Source organism: Solanum pennellii, chromosome 2, assembly GCF_001406875.1.
Source record: "Solanum pennellii chromosome 2, SPENNV200".
NCBI lineage: Eukaryota > Viridiplantae > Streptophyta > Magnoliopsida > Solanales > Solanaceae > Solanum > Solanum pennellii.
The window spans coordinates 52379414-52395385 of NC_028638.1; the positions used below are offsets into that span (position 1 = coordinate 52379414).

The window sequence follows — 15972 nt, forward strand, 5'->3', positions numbered from 1 at the left end:
GTTTTGTTAGTTAAAAGAGATGATACTTTTCATGTGGTAACTTAAATATCAACAACTGAAAGTACATAATTTTTTACTTGGAAAATTGAATTGAAAATGTCATGTATTTAAATGAAAAATATGAACAAGTTTAAGGGATTGACGATACAAATTAGTTTGATTTTTACTATTATTAATTGGTTGATTTGTATAATATAAAATATCAAATAATAAAATATTACTTCAAAACAGATTTTTAAACAAGTCAATATATTAATTAGGTGGTGGTATTTAATTTTGCTATCCTCCGTGTCGGATAAAACGAAGGAATTGAAAACGCAGCTTGGAGTTTACGGTTGTACCCTTTTTTTAATTAGACAAAACATAAAAAGGAAATCGCAAATTTTGCAATTCCCAAATACAGAACGGCAAAACTCATTTCTAGCCCTAGTTTTGTACTGAAGAGAAAAATTAGTGTAAAAACGTAGTGGAACGATGCAGGAATATGAAGGTAATGGAGAAGATATAGAGAATAATGGTTCTTCTCCTTACAGTGACTCCAAGTCTCAGGTATTTTTTTTTTGTTTTTTCGATAAAAAAATGGATTTGAACTTATAAAGGTGATGAAGTAATACACGTAGATATTTGCTTTAATTAGGGTTACGTATATGCTTTTGATTGTTTTATGTTCGATTACTGGGAAAGTTTTATATGAATTGCTTGATGGGATGCGATAGCTGGATATATCTCTGTCTCTGTATGTAGTTATGGTTTATGGAGTGTTGTGTAGATGAATTTCTTTTATTAAGGGCGTTTTTTCGACTACTTTTTCCGCTAGAAAGAGTGATGGGATTTGGAATATAAGCATCATAAAATGTATAATCGGACAATTATTTTTTGAATTCAAATTACACTGTTAGAAGTTATGGAATAGAGCCGATTAAATGAAAGATGTAGGCTGTTTTTGTTGGTGGTCGGGTTGAGGAGTATTGCCTATGGTTGGCCTCTGGTAGGATCCAGAGAGGAGCTGGTTTGCTCCTGTTGGACAGCAGTTCTGATCTTTAACCTGTGAACGTAGCCAAAACAAAACTTTTATGATATAAAATTATTTTCCCTGATTTGTGTTGCTCTTTGTTTTAATTTCCTTAGCTTTAGATTAGTATGGCTTCTTCTGTATGGTTTTCAGATTTTGTTTATATTTTTAAGTTTCGTTGTTCTCTTCATAGACTAAACATTTTTATTATCATTTTCCAGCATACTTCTCGTGACCCGGAGAAAGAAAGGGGCTCATCAAGAAGCAGGGAGAAGGAGAGGGAGAAAGGGCGTGATAAAGACCGGGACAGGGACAGGAATAGAGAAAGAGATAGAGATAGAGACAGGGACAGAGGTAAGGAAAGGGACAAAGATAGGGATAGGGACAGAGAGAGGGAGAAGGACCGTGATCGTCATCACAGAGATCGTCATAGGGATCGGAGTGATAGGAGGGAGAGGACCAGAGATCGAGATGAAGATGATCTTCAGCGAACTCGAGATTACGATAGGTAAGTTCAAATGCAGATCTAAAAGTTAGTTGGATTTATGTTCTGTACCTCTTTTCAATTACTCATTTATGATGGTAATACATAATTGTGGTATTCATTTTAAGAATCATGTTTGATTTAATTTTGAAGTGCTGTTTTTTCTTTGTCACTGTTCTCTATGCTCGACATGCTTTAGTGTGAGCTTCATATGAGATTCACCATTCATGTGTTTGGTGCTTGCTGATTTAGTGTCTCAACCAATTTCTTATCTTTCTTATGTTCTTGGATATGATTGTTTATTTATCCCTCAGGCGAAGAGACAATGACAAAGATAGAGAGGACCGACAGAGACACAAGCCTAGCTCTAGGGGTAGATCCGAGCATAGATCAAGGTCTAGATCACGGTCACCATCTAAGAGGTTTGTCTTACTCCTATATCTTCTTGTAGGAGCATTATCAAGATATGTTTTATTGGTTATTTTTGATGTCCTAATGCTCCGTTAGACTGGTTTCTGTCTTTTGAACTTTGAGTGAAGCAAATTGCAAATTGCTGTAATGTTGGCCAGACTGGTCATTGGACTATTTGATCTGTCAAATTGGAAAGAAATCATAAGTATTGATGTTTTAGAAATTAGAACTATAAATGGAATTGGACTAAAACATTAGGTGAAGACTTAGTTATTTGGCCATATGAGCTGATGTTGCCATGTTGGCTTACAAAAGTATTTGTTCTTGCAAAATCTTAAAGCTACTATGATGACTTTCACTCTCTAATTACTGGAACCTATTGGATTTTAACTGTGTGTTCTTTTTCTTTATTTTTTTTTGCTTTTGAATTCTCTGGGGTAAAGTCGGCTTACATTCTTCTTTACATTCTACTAGCCTCCCTAGACCTCACTTGTGGGATTGCACTGGGTATGTTGTTGTGATTTTTCTGTCAGTGGCTAACTTCTATACAGATCGTAGAAAGTTAAATTTTCAACCATTTTATTATTTCATTCTCAAAAAGAATAATTCATTCTCAAAAAAATTTATCACTTCTCTGTTGGTACTAATGATGGTTCTTTTCAGCAAAAGGATCAGTGGTTTTGATATGGCACCTCCCACCAGTGCATTGCTATCTGGCGCTACTGATGTTGCAGGTACACGGTCCATCAATTTCATTACAATTAAAGTATCTTGAAAACTGTCATGTTTTTCCTGGACATAGTGTGGAAGTTCGTATCGAAATGCATGGTTACATTTTGGTAAGCTTTTTGTTTCTTTGACTTCCACCTATACTGGTCGCGAGTCCTAGTTAGATTAGCTCTTTTGCTTTTCTTTACTTTTTACTTGGTGAAATAATTCTGAGACTGAGGGTTTTGGTTTCTTGTTGTGTTTGGTGTTTGTTTGTTTGTTTTGTATTGTCTTATGTTCTAAGAAGGCAATGTTGGGCTACTTGCCCCACTGTGCTGACAATGGGCGTGAGCCGACTTCTGTAGCTTATATGTACAAGGAAGAATCGATACAGGTCTTGTTCATCTTCAAGGAATTGCTAGTTTGGTAGTTTACAAATATTTTCTCTAGTAATGAATTCACATTAAAATTCTCCATTCCTAAAATTGTTTTACTTCAATTTGATTACAAACTCTTCTATTTTTTCAAATACATCGAAAGAAAAAAAAAGATTTTAGTGTAAATATCCATTTATTTTAGCCACTTGAAGTATGTATGTATTTTCACTCACTGATTTGTAATTTACATGCCGCGCAGGTCAAGTTCCTGGGACCACTAACCCATCAATACCTGGAATGTTTTCTAACATGTTTCCTCTAGCAGCAGGCCAGGTACTGTCGCAGATCCTTCTTAGCATAGCTTCACTGGTTATCTATATTCTCATATATTTGTTTTGTGGCTTCTCTAGTTTGGAGCTCTCCCTATTATGCCAGTCCAGGCAATGACACAGCAGGTTTATAATTTGTGACATTTTTTATTCTCTCTCGCTTATGGGCTTCTTTTACCTGAAAAGCATTTTATTAAATGTTGCTTTTTTCAGGCTACCAGACATGCTCGGCGAGTTTATGTTGGGGGACTTCCGCCTACTGCAAATGAACAGGTAGCAAACTTCCTCCCATGACTTTGCACATTGGCTGTTCTAAGATTTTGTCTGCTCAAGTTTGGAAGCCGCTGTTGTCTTTCTAGTTATTCTTTGTGGAATCATTTTAGTTTTTCCTTCACAAGCTACTGCTTGTAATATGGCGCAATATAGTGTCTTCACGTACATTTTCACAGCTGTCTATTCCATCTAATTACCTTTTTGACATAAACACTAACACATAGCTTTTCTGATTTACTGATGTCGTGCAGTCTGAAACCATTTGTAGTTGTAGGTATTTTTTTTGTTTTTTTCCTAGACATCTTTATATTTTCTTCTAAATATATGGAATTGCTGCATCTGATCCGAGAGTCTTTCGGAAACAGCCTCTCTACCTCCACGAGGTAGTGGTAAGGTCTGCGTATATTCTACCCTCCCACACCCCACTTGTGGGATTTCAGCGGGTATGTTGTAGTTTTGGTTAGACCATTAATTCTTATGTTAGCATTTTTGAAATTTTATTCTCAGGTGTGATGTTTCGTTCTCCATTGTAGTATTTTTTGTACTATGTCGGCCAAATTAGGCTTTTTTATGTGTCGTGTATGGAATCATCAAGTTTTGTCGTCCTCCAAAATTATCATTTGTTTGAGCTTCCTAATTTCATGATTTGGGTTAATTCTGCACTGCCATATTTTTGAGTACTTCCTATGATTTCTGAAAGTTGATCTATATGCAGTCGGTTGCTACCTTCTTTAGTCATGTCATGTATGCAATCGGAGGAAACACTGCTGGTCCAGGTTAGTTCATAGATTTATGTGGTTTCCCTTCTAGTATCACTATAAGTTTTCCTTTTTTAGGTGCTTAAAATATTGTTGAAATTTTCAGGGGATGCTGTTGTCAACGTTTATATAAACCATGAGAAGAAGTTTGCCTTTGTTGAGATGAGATCTGTTGAGGAAGCTAGTAATGCAATGGCTTTGGATGGTGTCATTTTTGAGGTACTAAAAATCATCTGATAGGTGTTTATATGTTAGCTTTCTACTTATGGTTGTAGGGTGTTCCTTGAAAAGGAAGTAAGGAAAGAGAAGATTTTAGTTTCACCTCATTCATACAGACTCTGATTCTCCCTATCTTGTTCGCTACCAGATAAAGTTTGGAACTAATGTCCCTTTGCCCCTTCCCCATTATATAATCTGGAGTCTGCAAACCCTGTCTTTCTGTGGTTTTTTATTTGTTTGTCTTCTTATGGTGATTTGTGTGGTGGATAATGTATTACCAAAGCATCATGTACATTATGTCAAGTATTCTTATACATACATTTGGTTTCTGTGCACTTGATGTTTTGTTCAGGGCGGACCGGTTAAGGTTAGAAGACCCAGTGATTACAATCCTTCCTTGGCAGCTACACTTGGTCCTAGTCAACCGAGCCCCAACCTCAACCTGGCAGCTGTTGGATTGACACCAGGTTCTTCCGGAGGGCTTGAAGGACCTGACCGTATATTTGTTGGTGGTTTACCCTATTATTTTACAGAATCACAAATCAGGGAACTTTTAGAGTCTTTTGGTCAACTTCGAGGATTTGATCTGGTCAAAGATAGAGAAACTGGGAATTCAAAAGGTTATGCTTTTTGTGTGTACCAGGATGTCTCTGTTACTGATATTGCTTGTGCAGCTCTTAATGGGATTAAGATGGGGGATAAAACTCTTACTGTTAGGCGGGCTAACCAGGGCACAACCCAACCCAACCCTGAGCAAGAGAGTGTATTGTTGCATGCACAACAGCAGATAGCTTTGCAGGTAGAGATAGTTCTATGCTCTTCCATTCAGTTTTCAAGTTCTTAGGCTTTAACACTTTTATACAAAGGACTTTTAAGCTCACCCTTAGTGCTTTTTTCTTCTACAGAGGTTCATGTTACAACCTGGTGCATTAGCCACAAAGGTTTTGTGCTTAACAGAAGTGGTTAGCGTAGATGAGCTCAAAGATGATGATGACTATCAAGATATTTTGGAAGATATGAGGATTGAATGTGGTAAATTTGGTGAGTAGCCATATCAAATGTTCTGTTTCCTCTAGCATACCTTATGCCTTGAACTTAAGTTGAGAATTTTAACTTGTATTTGCTTTTGTATGTCTACTTTGCAGGAGCTCTCCTGAATGTTGTCATTCCACGTCCAAATCCTAATGGTGAGCCTACACCTGGACTCGGGAAGGTACATATCTGCTGATCTCTTGAGTCATCATCTAGATTAGTTACGTCTACAATCTGATCTTGACGTTCCTATATATGTTTGTTAAAATGAGATTAACTTGTTTCTAATTTTCTTCACAATGACCAGCTGAAAAATGACTATTCTGTTAAGTGTCTTTCACTACGATTATTTATTGCTTCCTTAAACTGTTTGTGCATGATTTGGAACAATTACAAAAGGGCTCCAATACCTTGCTCTTTTTTTTTCTGGTGGTTTCTACTTCTGAATGTATAATGGTTAAGACTTATATCCTGGTTCTTCAGGTGTTCCTGGAGTACGCAGATGTTGACAGTTCCAGCAAAGCTCGCCAAGGGCTGAATGGAAGAAAATTTGGTGGTAACCAAGTTATTGCTGTCTTCTATCCAGAGAACAAGTTCTCTGAGGGAGATTACGAGGCTTAACTGTAACCACTATAGCTATGACATAATATTCAGATTATTACAGGGAGTTGTTTGCATGCCCTATAGGAATTATATCCCCCTTTTGACAAAGATTAATAGTCTCCTGTCTTTTTTTCTTCTTTTTTTTTTTGCTTTTTTGTTTTGGTGAGCATGGGATATTTTATTCTGGATTTAAACTTAGTTTGTGGTTAAAGCTGGTGTAAAGTATCAAACAGGAATAGTGTTATTGGGTTGTTTGAATGTCTTTTTTCTTTTTATAATTATGGCTATCCATTTTATTCATGTGCTTTATTGTTCCCCAGCCAAGAAGTTGCACACTATTTTTTGTTTGAGTGCACTCTATTGTTTATAATTTCTTGAATGTCACCTAAATTATAGTAGCAGTTTGTAAGTTTTATATTTGTAATGAGGTAGAGTTGATAGTTGGAAATTACTTGTTTTAGTGGATAGCTACTTAGGTCCTCTACTCTGTTAGTGGAACAGAAATAGGGGTTGGACTTGTCAAAAGTAAATGAGTTTAAGCAGATGGTAATATCCACTCAAAGGCTTGAACATGAGATATCTTATCAAGTTATCATCGCATCATAACTAATGTATTTCGGCATATATCTCTTTCGTCACGCCGGCAATTTAGTCCAAATTTTAAATAATAAATATGTAGTTTAGCTAGATAGAAATACGGATTATAAACTCTTGTACTGTATCACAATGTCTGGTCCCTTTGCTTCAATGTGAAAATGAAACGATAAAGTCGTTTTCTTGAACTATTATCTGTATAGTTGAACTGACTACCGTGTTTTTTCTAATTCCAGTTGACCCCTTTGTTAGTGCAATTTGTAACAAATATGATATTTATCTTACATAAAACCAGAAATATAAGATTATTAAGTAATTAAAAAGTTTTTATATGGGTCATCCCATTTTTATGCACTAATGGAAAAACGTTCATCTTAAGAAATAATAATATTTAAAAAAAAAAAAAACAAGAAAGGGAAAAAAAATAGTAGTTAAAACTTTGTGGGGGTGGTCCATACCACTCCTCGGCATATATAATTGATGAAGAGTTTGAAAAACAAACAAAAAAAAAAGTAGATGCATTCAAGTCAACGAAAACATTAATAAAGTGTTAGAGAAAAGACAATTCAACTTTTTAGCATTTGTTTACTGGAATTACACTTTTAACTTAGGGTTATCCCATTTTAACTGTGTGACTAATTATATAATCATAAGGTAAAGTTTTGTTAATATAAAAAACAAAAGAAGCTCACGTGCAACTTCGTATGCCACAATTCAACTTTGACAAAAAAAAAATTAAAAAGTAAGTATCAGTCCTTTTTAACTAGAGATCTCGAGTAGTCAGACTTCAATATGAATATCGGATATCAGGTGAAAAACAAAATCAATTAATTAAGATTATTTGTGAAATATTGTAATGGTTATTCATGAATTAGGAACTGGACTAATGTTTTTGAATGTTCAAATTTAACAAAGACTAATATAAATAGAAGACTGTCCAAACAATAATTTTGACATAAAAAGGGAAAAGTTAAGTGACTTGAATAGGAAAAAAATGAATAATTTTTAGATTAGATGAAATTTATTGAATATATATATTATGTTATTGTCCTCCTCAATAAAGTGCTAAATCGACATTTTGTGTAGATTTTTAATCTTTTGAGTCAGCTAAGCCTCTTTATTTGAAGTGTGACAAATCAATTTTTTGACTAGTAGTACTAAATGAGTAAATATAATGTAACATGTCCACTGGCAAATAGCTGTTTCTCAAACACTTGTAGGAATATAAAAGGATCAAAGAAAATAAGATTACGCCCTACTCTTAAAGAATGCACAGCTAAGTGTAAGGGAGAAAATTCAAAGATTTAACTTGTTTGAAAGGGAAAAAATTAAATACCAAATCATTTAAAGGGAACATTGTGTTATTAATGAAATCATAACAATATGTTAGTGAGTAATATCTTTTTATTTCGCAGTGGAAGGCAAACAAAATTACAGAGTATTAAATTTATATAATTATATATATTCTATCATGGAAGTTGTTCCAATTAAAAAGAAAATGAATTTTTCATTGTTCTCGGATACATTCTTGATTTGTTCGATATATTGTAAATAATATATTATTTGATGGGAGGAATTTTTTTAAGACGAGAAAGGAGTGTATCCAAGAATGAATTTTTGTAATTCTTTCAAATGATAGAAAAATTTAGAGATTATTATATTTTAATTTTTGTGTTTTTTATAATTTTTTTCGTTATTTTCTCTAATAAAAAAAAATTCGACCATTATTTTCAAATATTGATCAACGGTTACTAATTTTTTATCCAATCTAATACCGTCATAACATAAAACGAAAAAAAATTAAATGAATTTGCAGATAAAAATATACCTATTTAGTTTCTTAATCGAGAGGAAATGGACACTTTACCTCAACCCTTGACGTGATAACGAAGAAACACTGTTTATTAAAGCCTAACATTGATAAGTCAGATACCATCAAAGAATGTAATGCAGTGAATGAAGTTGTTTTTCTTATAATTATTTAATTTCGAGCCTTGAATATAGAAAAGTCTTTAATGAAAAGAATTTTCCTATGAATCCTACACGATACTAATTTCAATATAAGTACCAAATATGAAAAGGAAAAAAAAAACTATCTAGTCAAAGTGGTATTCGTAATCATATATATGTAACCTCTTGTTATCAATTATTACAAGGAACAAGGATTTTTCATCATGATTATAAATCGTTCTTCATTAAAAAGGAATGATGGTATAGTTGAGGCAAAATAAATATTCATTGATCAGTGAGAATTTATTATTTCGTTTGTTTTATTTTTCACTTATATGATGATTTTTATTTTGAGAGTCAAATAATATAAATTTTAATTAATATTTTAAAATATATCGTTTATCATATTAATATAAAAAATATAATTTTATACTGTACTTCATATAATTTTTAAAAATTCAAACTTTCACTTAATTAAAATTATACTAAACTTACTAATCAAATTTAACTCGGTCTTTGATTGCTTGAGAAGGGGAAGAACTAAGAAAAAAGAATAATTATAATTCAATGATAATAGTATATGAAAATATATTTGAGTGTTCGTAAGTTTTTATCATTTCCTATAGTAAAGAAAATATGACTAAAACGAAAATAATACTTCCTATTATTTTATTTTATTTTATAAAAAAACTATATAGTTACCCAATTTTTACGTGAACATGTATATACGTAAAGTAAATCCTGTCAAATTATACAAAAGTTGAGCTAACAATAATTTAGATGATTAATTGTAAACCTAATAAAAGATTAATTGCTAATAAAGGATTGGGACCAAAGAAAGATTACAACACCAAATTTTTTCTACTACAGGAAATTGACACGTGGAATTTTCAAATTTGGACGAAATTATAATTTAATTAGTTTAAAGAAAGTTAGCTCGACTTTTTCTCTCAACCAAATTAATGCAGTACACCTTGTTTTTTTTCTTTTTCTAATCTACCTTAATTCGACCAAAAAATCATACTTTTTTTCTCACTTATTATGTGTTTGAAACTTAATTGATTCCATCATTATAATTTAGAACAAAGAATCAAACTACACCTTCAACTTTTAATTAAAAGATAATGCTTCTCTCTTAATCCTCTAAAATTGTATATATTTATTTATTTGATATTTTTACTATCTATTTTTATTTTCAAATTCTTTTTTTATGGCTTTTGTTTGCTTCTTTTTTGGCAATTTTCAGTAAAGCTTTTGTGAAAAATTAAAAATAATTTTCAAAAACAGCTCCAAAACCTAAATGCTCTCTTTTTTTGTATTAGAAACTTTTTGCCTGAGTTTTTATCAAATTCAGATTAAAAATTGATATATCTTTGTTTTAATGTATTTATGTTAGTTTAATTGAACACAAGAGTTAAAAAAATAAAAAAATATTTTTTTGAAATTATGTTAAAAATATAATGTATTAAAATAATTCTTAATTTATAGTGTTAAACATGTTTGGTGGATTATGTCGGCTTAACAATAATGTCCAAAAAAAATATTTTTTAAAAAACTAAATTAAAAGGGATAAACAAAATTGAAGAGAGAATTTCCAATGTTCTCATTTTTTGAGTTATGAATTTATTTTTATTATTAGTATAAGTAAGGTAACACTCATATAAATGAAAAAAATGCATGTTTTGGAAACTACGACCGCTCCTCTGAATCATTTTACATGATTCAAAATTTAAAAAAATATAAATTTAATTTATTTAGTTATTTTAACAAATTTAATTAAACTTAAACTTTCTAATACTATTCTTAATTTAAAATAGCTATATAATATAGGAAATGATAATAGAATCAATATAAAATTTGAAGATATTAATAACAAAAGTAATTTAGTTAATTATATTTTTTATTAAACTTTTTAAAAATTATATATCAAATTAATAGAAATCAAATAATATATAAGAGAGAATATACACTTTTGGTTCGATTTAAATTATAGTAAATGAAGCATAGATATAACTAATAAACTGGTATGTATAATGAAAACAAATTTTTGGTGTGTAGTTCGTATCAATTTACAATAAGTGTATATATATATATATATATATATATATATAAAAATATATTTGTAGACGTCTTTATCCTCCAGAATTGAGACACATTTATGATTTATTTACTTTTTATTTTCTTAGACACATTTATTTACTTTTACTGTAAAGAACAAGTACTAGCTACTACACACTAGTAGTACTATGATTTATTTTTTTTTCATTTGATTAATTTTCTATTCTGGTTGATTATTTTATTTTTCTTCATCTTCTTGAAAAGTAAGAATGAAGACCAAAACTGAGTAGACTTTTTTTGCAGTCTCTGTTTTCACATTAAATTTCCTCTCTTTCTCTCTATAGATTTCCGAGCCGCCGACTTGCGTTGCCACAACCGCTTCTCATTTTCATCGAGTTTTTCTTCATTACTTTTCCTTATAAGCAAACCCATTTACTTGTACTTAGCGACTTTCCGGCAGAAAGTTCACGCCGGTGATTGACTTTCTGGTGATTTTGGAATCTGGGTTTTTGAGCTAATTCTATGTTATGGGGATTTGCTATTTTAGCTTGGTTTGATCAAAACTGGTAGTTGGGTATGTGAAAGAAAGAAAAACGAAAAAGCAAGATTGACTGGTAGATACGGCAAAAAGAGAGAAAGTATCGACTCCCCCAAGAAAAGATTGATATCAAAAAGGTTTTTTTAACATAAATGTTCTAAAGATTTGCTTTTTTGAGCAACCCAAAAAAAAAAAAGAAACATGCCGGCCGACCCAGATAACTCATCCGCCATGAACGATTCTACAGGCTCAGGTGAAGCAAGCGTTTCGTCTTCAGGTAATCAAGTAGTTCCTCTGAAAGAATCAGCCAAGAAGAAACGGAATCTTCCTGGGATGCCAGGTAAATCATGTTCCATTACGATTCTAGATGAACCCGGTTTTACTAATATTCAGCGAAGATTTGATTTTCTTTTGGGGGATTTTTCTGTTTTTTTTTTTTGGTTGCTTTGATTAGATCCCGATGCAGAGGTTATTGCTTTGTCACCAACAACTTTGCTGGCGACGAACAGATTTGTTTGTGAAATTTGCAGTAAAGGGTTTCAAAGAGACCAGAATTTGCAGCTTCATAGAAGAGGTCATAATTTGCCGTGGAAGTTGAGGCAGAGATCAAGCAATGAGGTGAAGAAGAGAGTATATGTTTGCCCTGAATCCAGTTGTGTTCACCATGATCCTTCTCGGGCATTGGGTGATTTGACCGGAATCAAGAAACATTTCTGCCGTAAACATGGTGAGAAGAAGTGGAAATGTGACAAATGCTCCAAGAAATATGCTGTTCAGTCTGATTTAAAGGCTCATTCAAAAATTTGTGGAACTAGAGAGTATAAATGTGATTGTGGCACTTTATTTTCAAGGTAAATCAACAGTATGCTTTTTGAGCTCAATTTAAGTTCTTTCTGGGCAATAAAGTTGTTAACTTTATTTGTTAATAATGTACAGGAGGGATAGCTTTATCACCCATAGGGCATTTTGTGATGCATTAGCTCAAGAAAGTGCTAAAACACTGCCAGAGAAGCCTCCTAGTACTAATGAGGAGCCTAAGACACAAGCTGTTGCTTCATCATCACCACCGCCATCGCCACCGGCCCCTCCACCTGCCATCGAGTGTCAACCACCACCACCACCACCACCAGCTCCAAAGTCTTTAATGACCCCTACCGTTCCACCGTCAACTGCCGTAATGTCATTTGCTTCCTCTGTTCAAAATCGAGGTACCTTCTCTGCGTTTGATGTTTGTCGCATTTGGGTTTGTTACATATCAAACAAAATAACTTTGTTGTTTCTATAACTTGGAAGCTAGTTAATTTTGTCATTTATTGATCTTTGTTCTTATCTGTATTTATTCTTTGTACAAAATCATTTATCTTTTTCTATTAATCAATCAGAATCTTGTAGACAGAAGTAGGGTCTATAATAGGAAGGAAAAAAAATGAAGAAAATGATAACGGATAATTAATTATAAATTAAGATTCAATGTCATGAAACCGTTGGCTAAAGAAAGAAATAAGTAGTATAATGCTTAAATAAGATAAAGATTGTAAAGAAAAGATACTATATTTGGATCTCCTTTTGCAACAGATAATGTTCTTTTTCTATGAAAAGTTTTAACTTTCTCTGTTTCCTTAAACAAGTATGCTTCTTTTTATCTTTTTAATATAATTGCTACAATTTGTGCAGAATTGCGGGAGAATCCAGTCACAAATTCTGCTGGAGCTGCTACGAAGCAAGTTCTGGAGGAAGCAGCAGCGGTAGCAAGCTTGACTGGAAACTGTAGCAGCTCTTGTAGTAATGGAAGTAGTAGCAGCAATGTCTTTGGAAGTTTGTTTGCTTCATCAACAGCTTCGGGAAGTTTGCCATCTCAAGCTCCTGTTTTTTCTGATATGTTTCGAGCCATGGCGCCTGAGCACACTCTTGAGATGGCACCACCTTCATCTACAGAACCAATATCTCTCGGCCTAGCGATGAGTCACAGTTCGTCAATTTTTAGACCAGCTGGTCAAGAACGGAGGCAATATGCTCCCGCACCACAACCAGCTATGTCGGCAACAGCATTACTGCAGAAGGCAGCTCAGATGGGTGCAGCAGCAACCAGCTCATCGTTGTTGAGGGGCATTGGGGTTATGTCCTCCACGTCATCTTCAAACGGTCATCAAGAATGGAGTGGGAGGCCAATTGATGCCAATGGTGCATCATTAGCTGCAGGTCTTGGTCTTGGACTACCGTGTGACGCTGGTTCTGGTCTAAAGGAATTAATGTTGGGAACTCCCTCGGTGTTTGATCCCAAACATCCCACTCTTGACCTCCTTGGATTAGGAATGGCAGCTAGTGTCGGTCCATCGCCTGGATTATCTGCCCTTTTAACATCCATGGGTAGTAATCTTGACATGGTGACTTCAGCTGGATCATTTGGTAGTGCAGATTTCAGTGGGAAAGACTTGGGAAGAAATTCATGATATCAAAGAGTCAGGTTTAATTTATTCTGTATAGGACTATGAATTTTAGTTGATGCAGCAAAAAACATATTGGCAAGCTCAAGTAGTGCCCTCAGCCCCAAAGATTTGAGCATAGGATGGCAGGAGGAAAGCCGTAACTGTGAGGCAGTTGGACACTTTTAAGATTGTTCTACTGTCTCCTTTGTGTAGGAAAAGTAAAAAGGTTTTTTTTCTGCTGTACAGTAGAAGTTGAATGTATAGCTGTATTAAAACTCCTCTGCTTTTTGTTACAGATGAAGCTGTTATGTGTTAGTATATAATTTTACTATAAGCATATTTAACCAAGAGAGGCTCATCCAGTGGGAATTTTTATCAAATGGTATCTCTATTTCAGACACTGCAAATTTTTATGAAATCTGTATAATTCAGATGCATAACTAATGCAGCAGTGTTGAACTCTTAACTTGAGCAAAAAAATTTAAAATTTAGCCAACGAATCGATGAATCGGCCATTCTAGGGTTGGGTTGGGTGGACCAAGTTGGTATTTGATACAATTCTGAACCATTTCAACATTGTGTTATGTTTTTATATAGTAAGTATATATGAAGCCGGCAAGTTGGTTCCTAATAGTCAACTTTATATTAAAAAAAATAATTTGGCCTACTGCTAGTACCATTTTCTCACAAGCTGCCCAACATATTCGGTGATAATCTATGCATAATTCCTCTTATATATTTTGATTGATTGATAAGATAATAGTTCAAATTTTTACAGTTTCAAAATGCTATTCGATTTGTTTTATTTGTTTAAATCATGGTTAAACAAAATTAACTGTTTTAATATAAGTGAAAGGTAGCAAATATTATATAAAATTTGCATAAATTAGTCTAGACACTACCGTTATTATTTATTACTTTTATTTTTATATATAGAAGTGGTAATGATTAAAAGTTGAATTAAGAAGTTAAGTCGTAATTAGAGAAAAGACATAAAACGGATTAGATCAAATGAATGTTCTCTGTTGGGCCAATTGTAGTTGTGCTTTTGACATCAATTAAAGGAATCTGATGCAGATTTATTTTTTCTTAACATTTCTCAATACCAATTTGACTTTGAAATTACATCTAATCTTGAACAACAGTGCATGAAAACGGAAGGGTTATCATCAGTTTAAGTAGCAACCAACTGTCTTCTAATTATTATAATATTTCTGTAATAGTAGTGACATACTTTGGGCTAATAAATAAATAATTAATGAACTGTTGTGGAAGGTTTATGCCTTAATCTTGTCGCTTATTCTTGTTTGGTAGCATAATCAGGAATAATGAAATATGATTAATTTCTGGATGAGGTCATAAACTATGGTCTCTCTCCACCTAATCTTCCTTTTTATTTAAATATATGCAATATAATTAGGTGCTTACTCTTTGTCTGAGACCTGTCACAACTGATTATTTACAATTTATTCTCTTCTCAAAATTAAAATAAAAAAAACATGATTGCAAAAATTTACTATAACAATAAAAGAGAAAAAATGAGCATCTTTGAGACACCTATTTCTAGAAATTACGACAGATAATTTGAGATGGGAAACTATAAAACTAAAATAACACAATAAATTACAAAATCAAATGTCACAAATATAACTGATTCAATGTTTAGTTTAGTCACTTTTGGTGGCTTTTGAATTGCAAACAATTTTACTACTAAATAAAAATATAGAGATGTTGACTTGTGGCATATGGAGAGTAAAGTTAGGCCAGGAGGCTGTAACTAAAGAGGGCACTCAAGCTGTATGCAAGTTTTTCATCACTTCCAAGCCATAAATGCAAAGTTTGTTGTACCAAAAACTACTGTATCAATGAAAGATTTGAATTCAGGATTTGTTCATAAGTCTATTAAAAATGGTCAAAAAATACTATACGAAATAAATAACTGTCTTTCGGGATGATTTAATTAGTATGGAGGGTGATCATCTGTTTAATACCTTTTGAGTGGAGGTTTTTATTCAGTGATCAGTAAAGCGTGCTCATCCAAAAAACAAAAGACCATAATAAGAAGTTGAACAGTATAACGTGCTCATCCGAATAATAGAGACAAAATTGAATTAAAGGGGCTGTCACGAAAGATATGGGATATCCAAAACATTAATCTTGTAGGTCCCATAATTGGTTCATGATGCCTACATAATATCCA

At 33.0% G+C, this 15972-nt stretch overlaps 2 protein-coding genes across 4 annotated transcripts; both read left to right on the top strand.

Annotated features, from left to right (window-relative positions):
• The first annotated feature begins 394 nt into the window (after positions 1–394).
• Positions 395–6484, top strand: LOC107011503 (splicing factor U2af large subunit A). 2 transcript variants are annotated; one of them, XM_015211028.2, is made up of 13 exons: positions 395–549; positions 1234–1520; positions 1811–1918; positions 2571–2641; positions 3252–3325; positions 3403–3447; positions 3535–3594; positions 4310–4370; positions 4459–4571; positions 4924–5370; positions 5477–5612; positions 5717–5784; positions 6087–6456. In XM_015211028.2, exons 1-13 carry the CDS (start codon positions 475–477, stop codon positions 6222–6224), a joined length of 1683 nt encoding a protein of 560 aa, XP_015066514.1. In that variant the 5' UTR covers positions 395–474; the 3' UTR covers positions 6225–6456. The 2 variants fall into 2 exon arrangements, with proteins under 2 accessions (XP_015066514.1, XP_015066515.1); XM_015211029.2 differs by lacking the exons at positions 395–549; positions 1234–1520; positions 1811–1918; positions 2571–2641 and adding an exon at positions 2693–3009 and having other exon boundaries at positions 6087–6484.
• Positions 6485–10944: 4460 nt separating this feature from the next.
• On the top strand, positions 10945–14120 carry LOC107008697 (zinc finger protein GAI-ASSOCIATED FACTOR 1-like). 2 transcript variants are annotated; one of them, XM_015207835.2, is made up of 5 exons: positions 11023–11483; positions 11594–11686; positions 11801–12197; positions 12283–12554; positions 13021–14120. In XM_015207835.2, exons 2-5 carry the CDS (start codon positions 11680–11682, stop codon positions 13794–13796), a joined length of 1452 nt encoding a protein of 483 aa, XP_015063321.1. In that variant the 5' UTR covers positions 11023–11483; positions 11594–11679; the 3' UTR covers positions 13797–14120. The 2 variants fall into 2 exon arrangements, with proteins under 2 accessions (XP_015063319.1, XP_015063321.1); XM_015207833.2 differs by having other exon boundaries at positions 10945–11686.
• The last annotated feature ends 1852 nt before the right edge of the window (positions 14121–15972 follow it).

Excerpts from the sequence above, each read along its gene's own strand:
- LOC107011503 (XM_015211028.2), top strand. The coding sequence starts at position 475 with ATGCAGGAATATGAAGGTAATGGAGAAGATATAGAGAATAATGGTTCT. Across the intron at positions 1,919-2,570 it reads TCACGGTCACCATCTAAGAG|CAAAAGGATCAGTGGTTTTG; the intron begins GTTTGTCTTACT and ends GGTTCTTTTCAG. Across the intron at positions 5,371-5,476 it reads AACAGCAGATAGCTTTGCAG|AGGTTCATGTTACAACCTGG; the intron begins GTAGAGATAGTT and ends TTTCTTCTACAG.
- LOC107008697 (XM_015207833.2), top strand. The coding sequence starts at position 11,548 with ATGCCGGCCGACCCAGATAACTCATCCGCCATGAACGATTCTACAGGC. Across the intron at positions 12,198-12,282 it reads TGTGGCACTTTATTTTCAAG|GAGGGATAGCTTTATCACCC; the intron begins GTAAATCAACAG and ends AATAATGTACAG. Across the intron at positions 12,555-13,020 it reads TTCCTCTGTTCAAAATCGAG|AATTGCGGGAGAATCCAGTC; the intron begins GTACCTTCTCTG and ends CAATTTGTGCAG.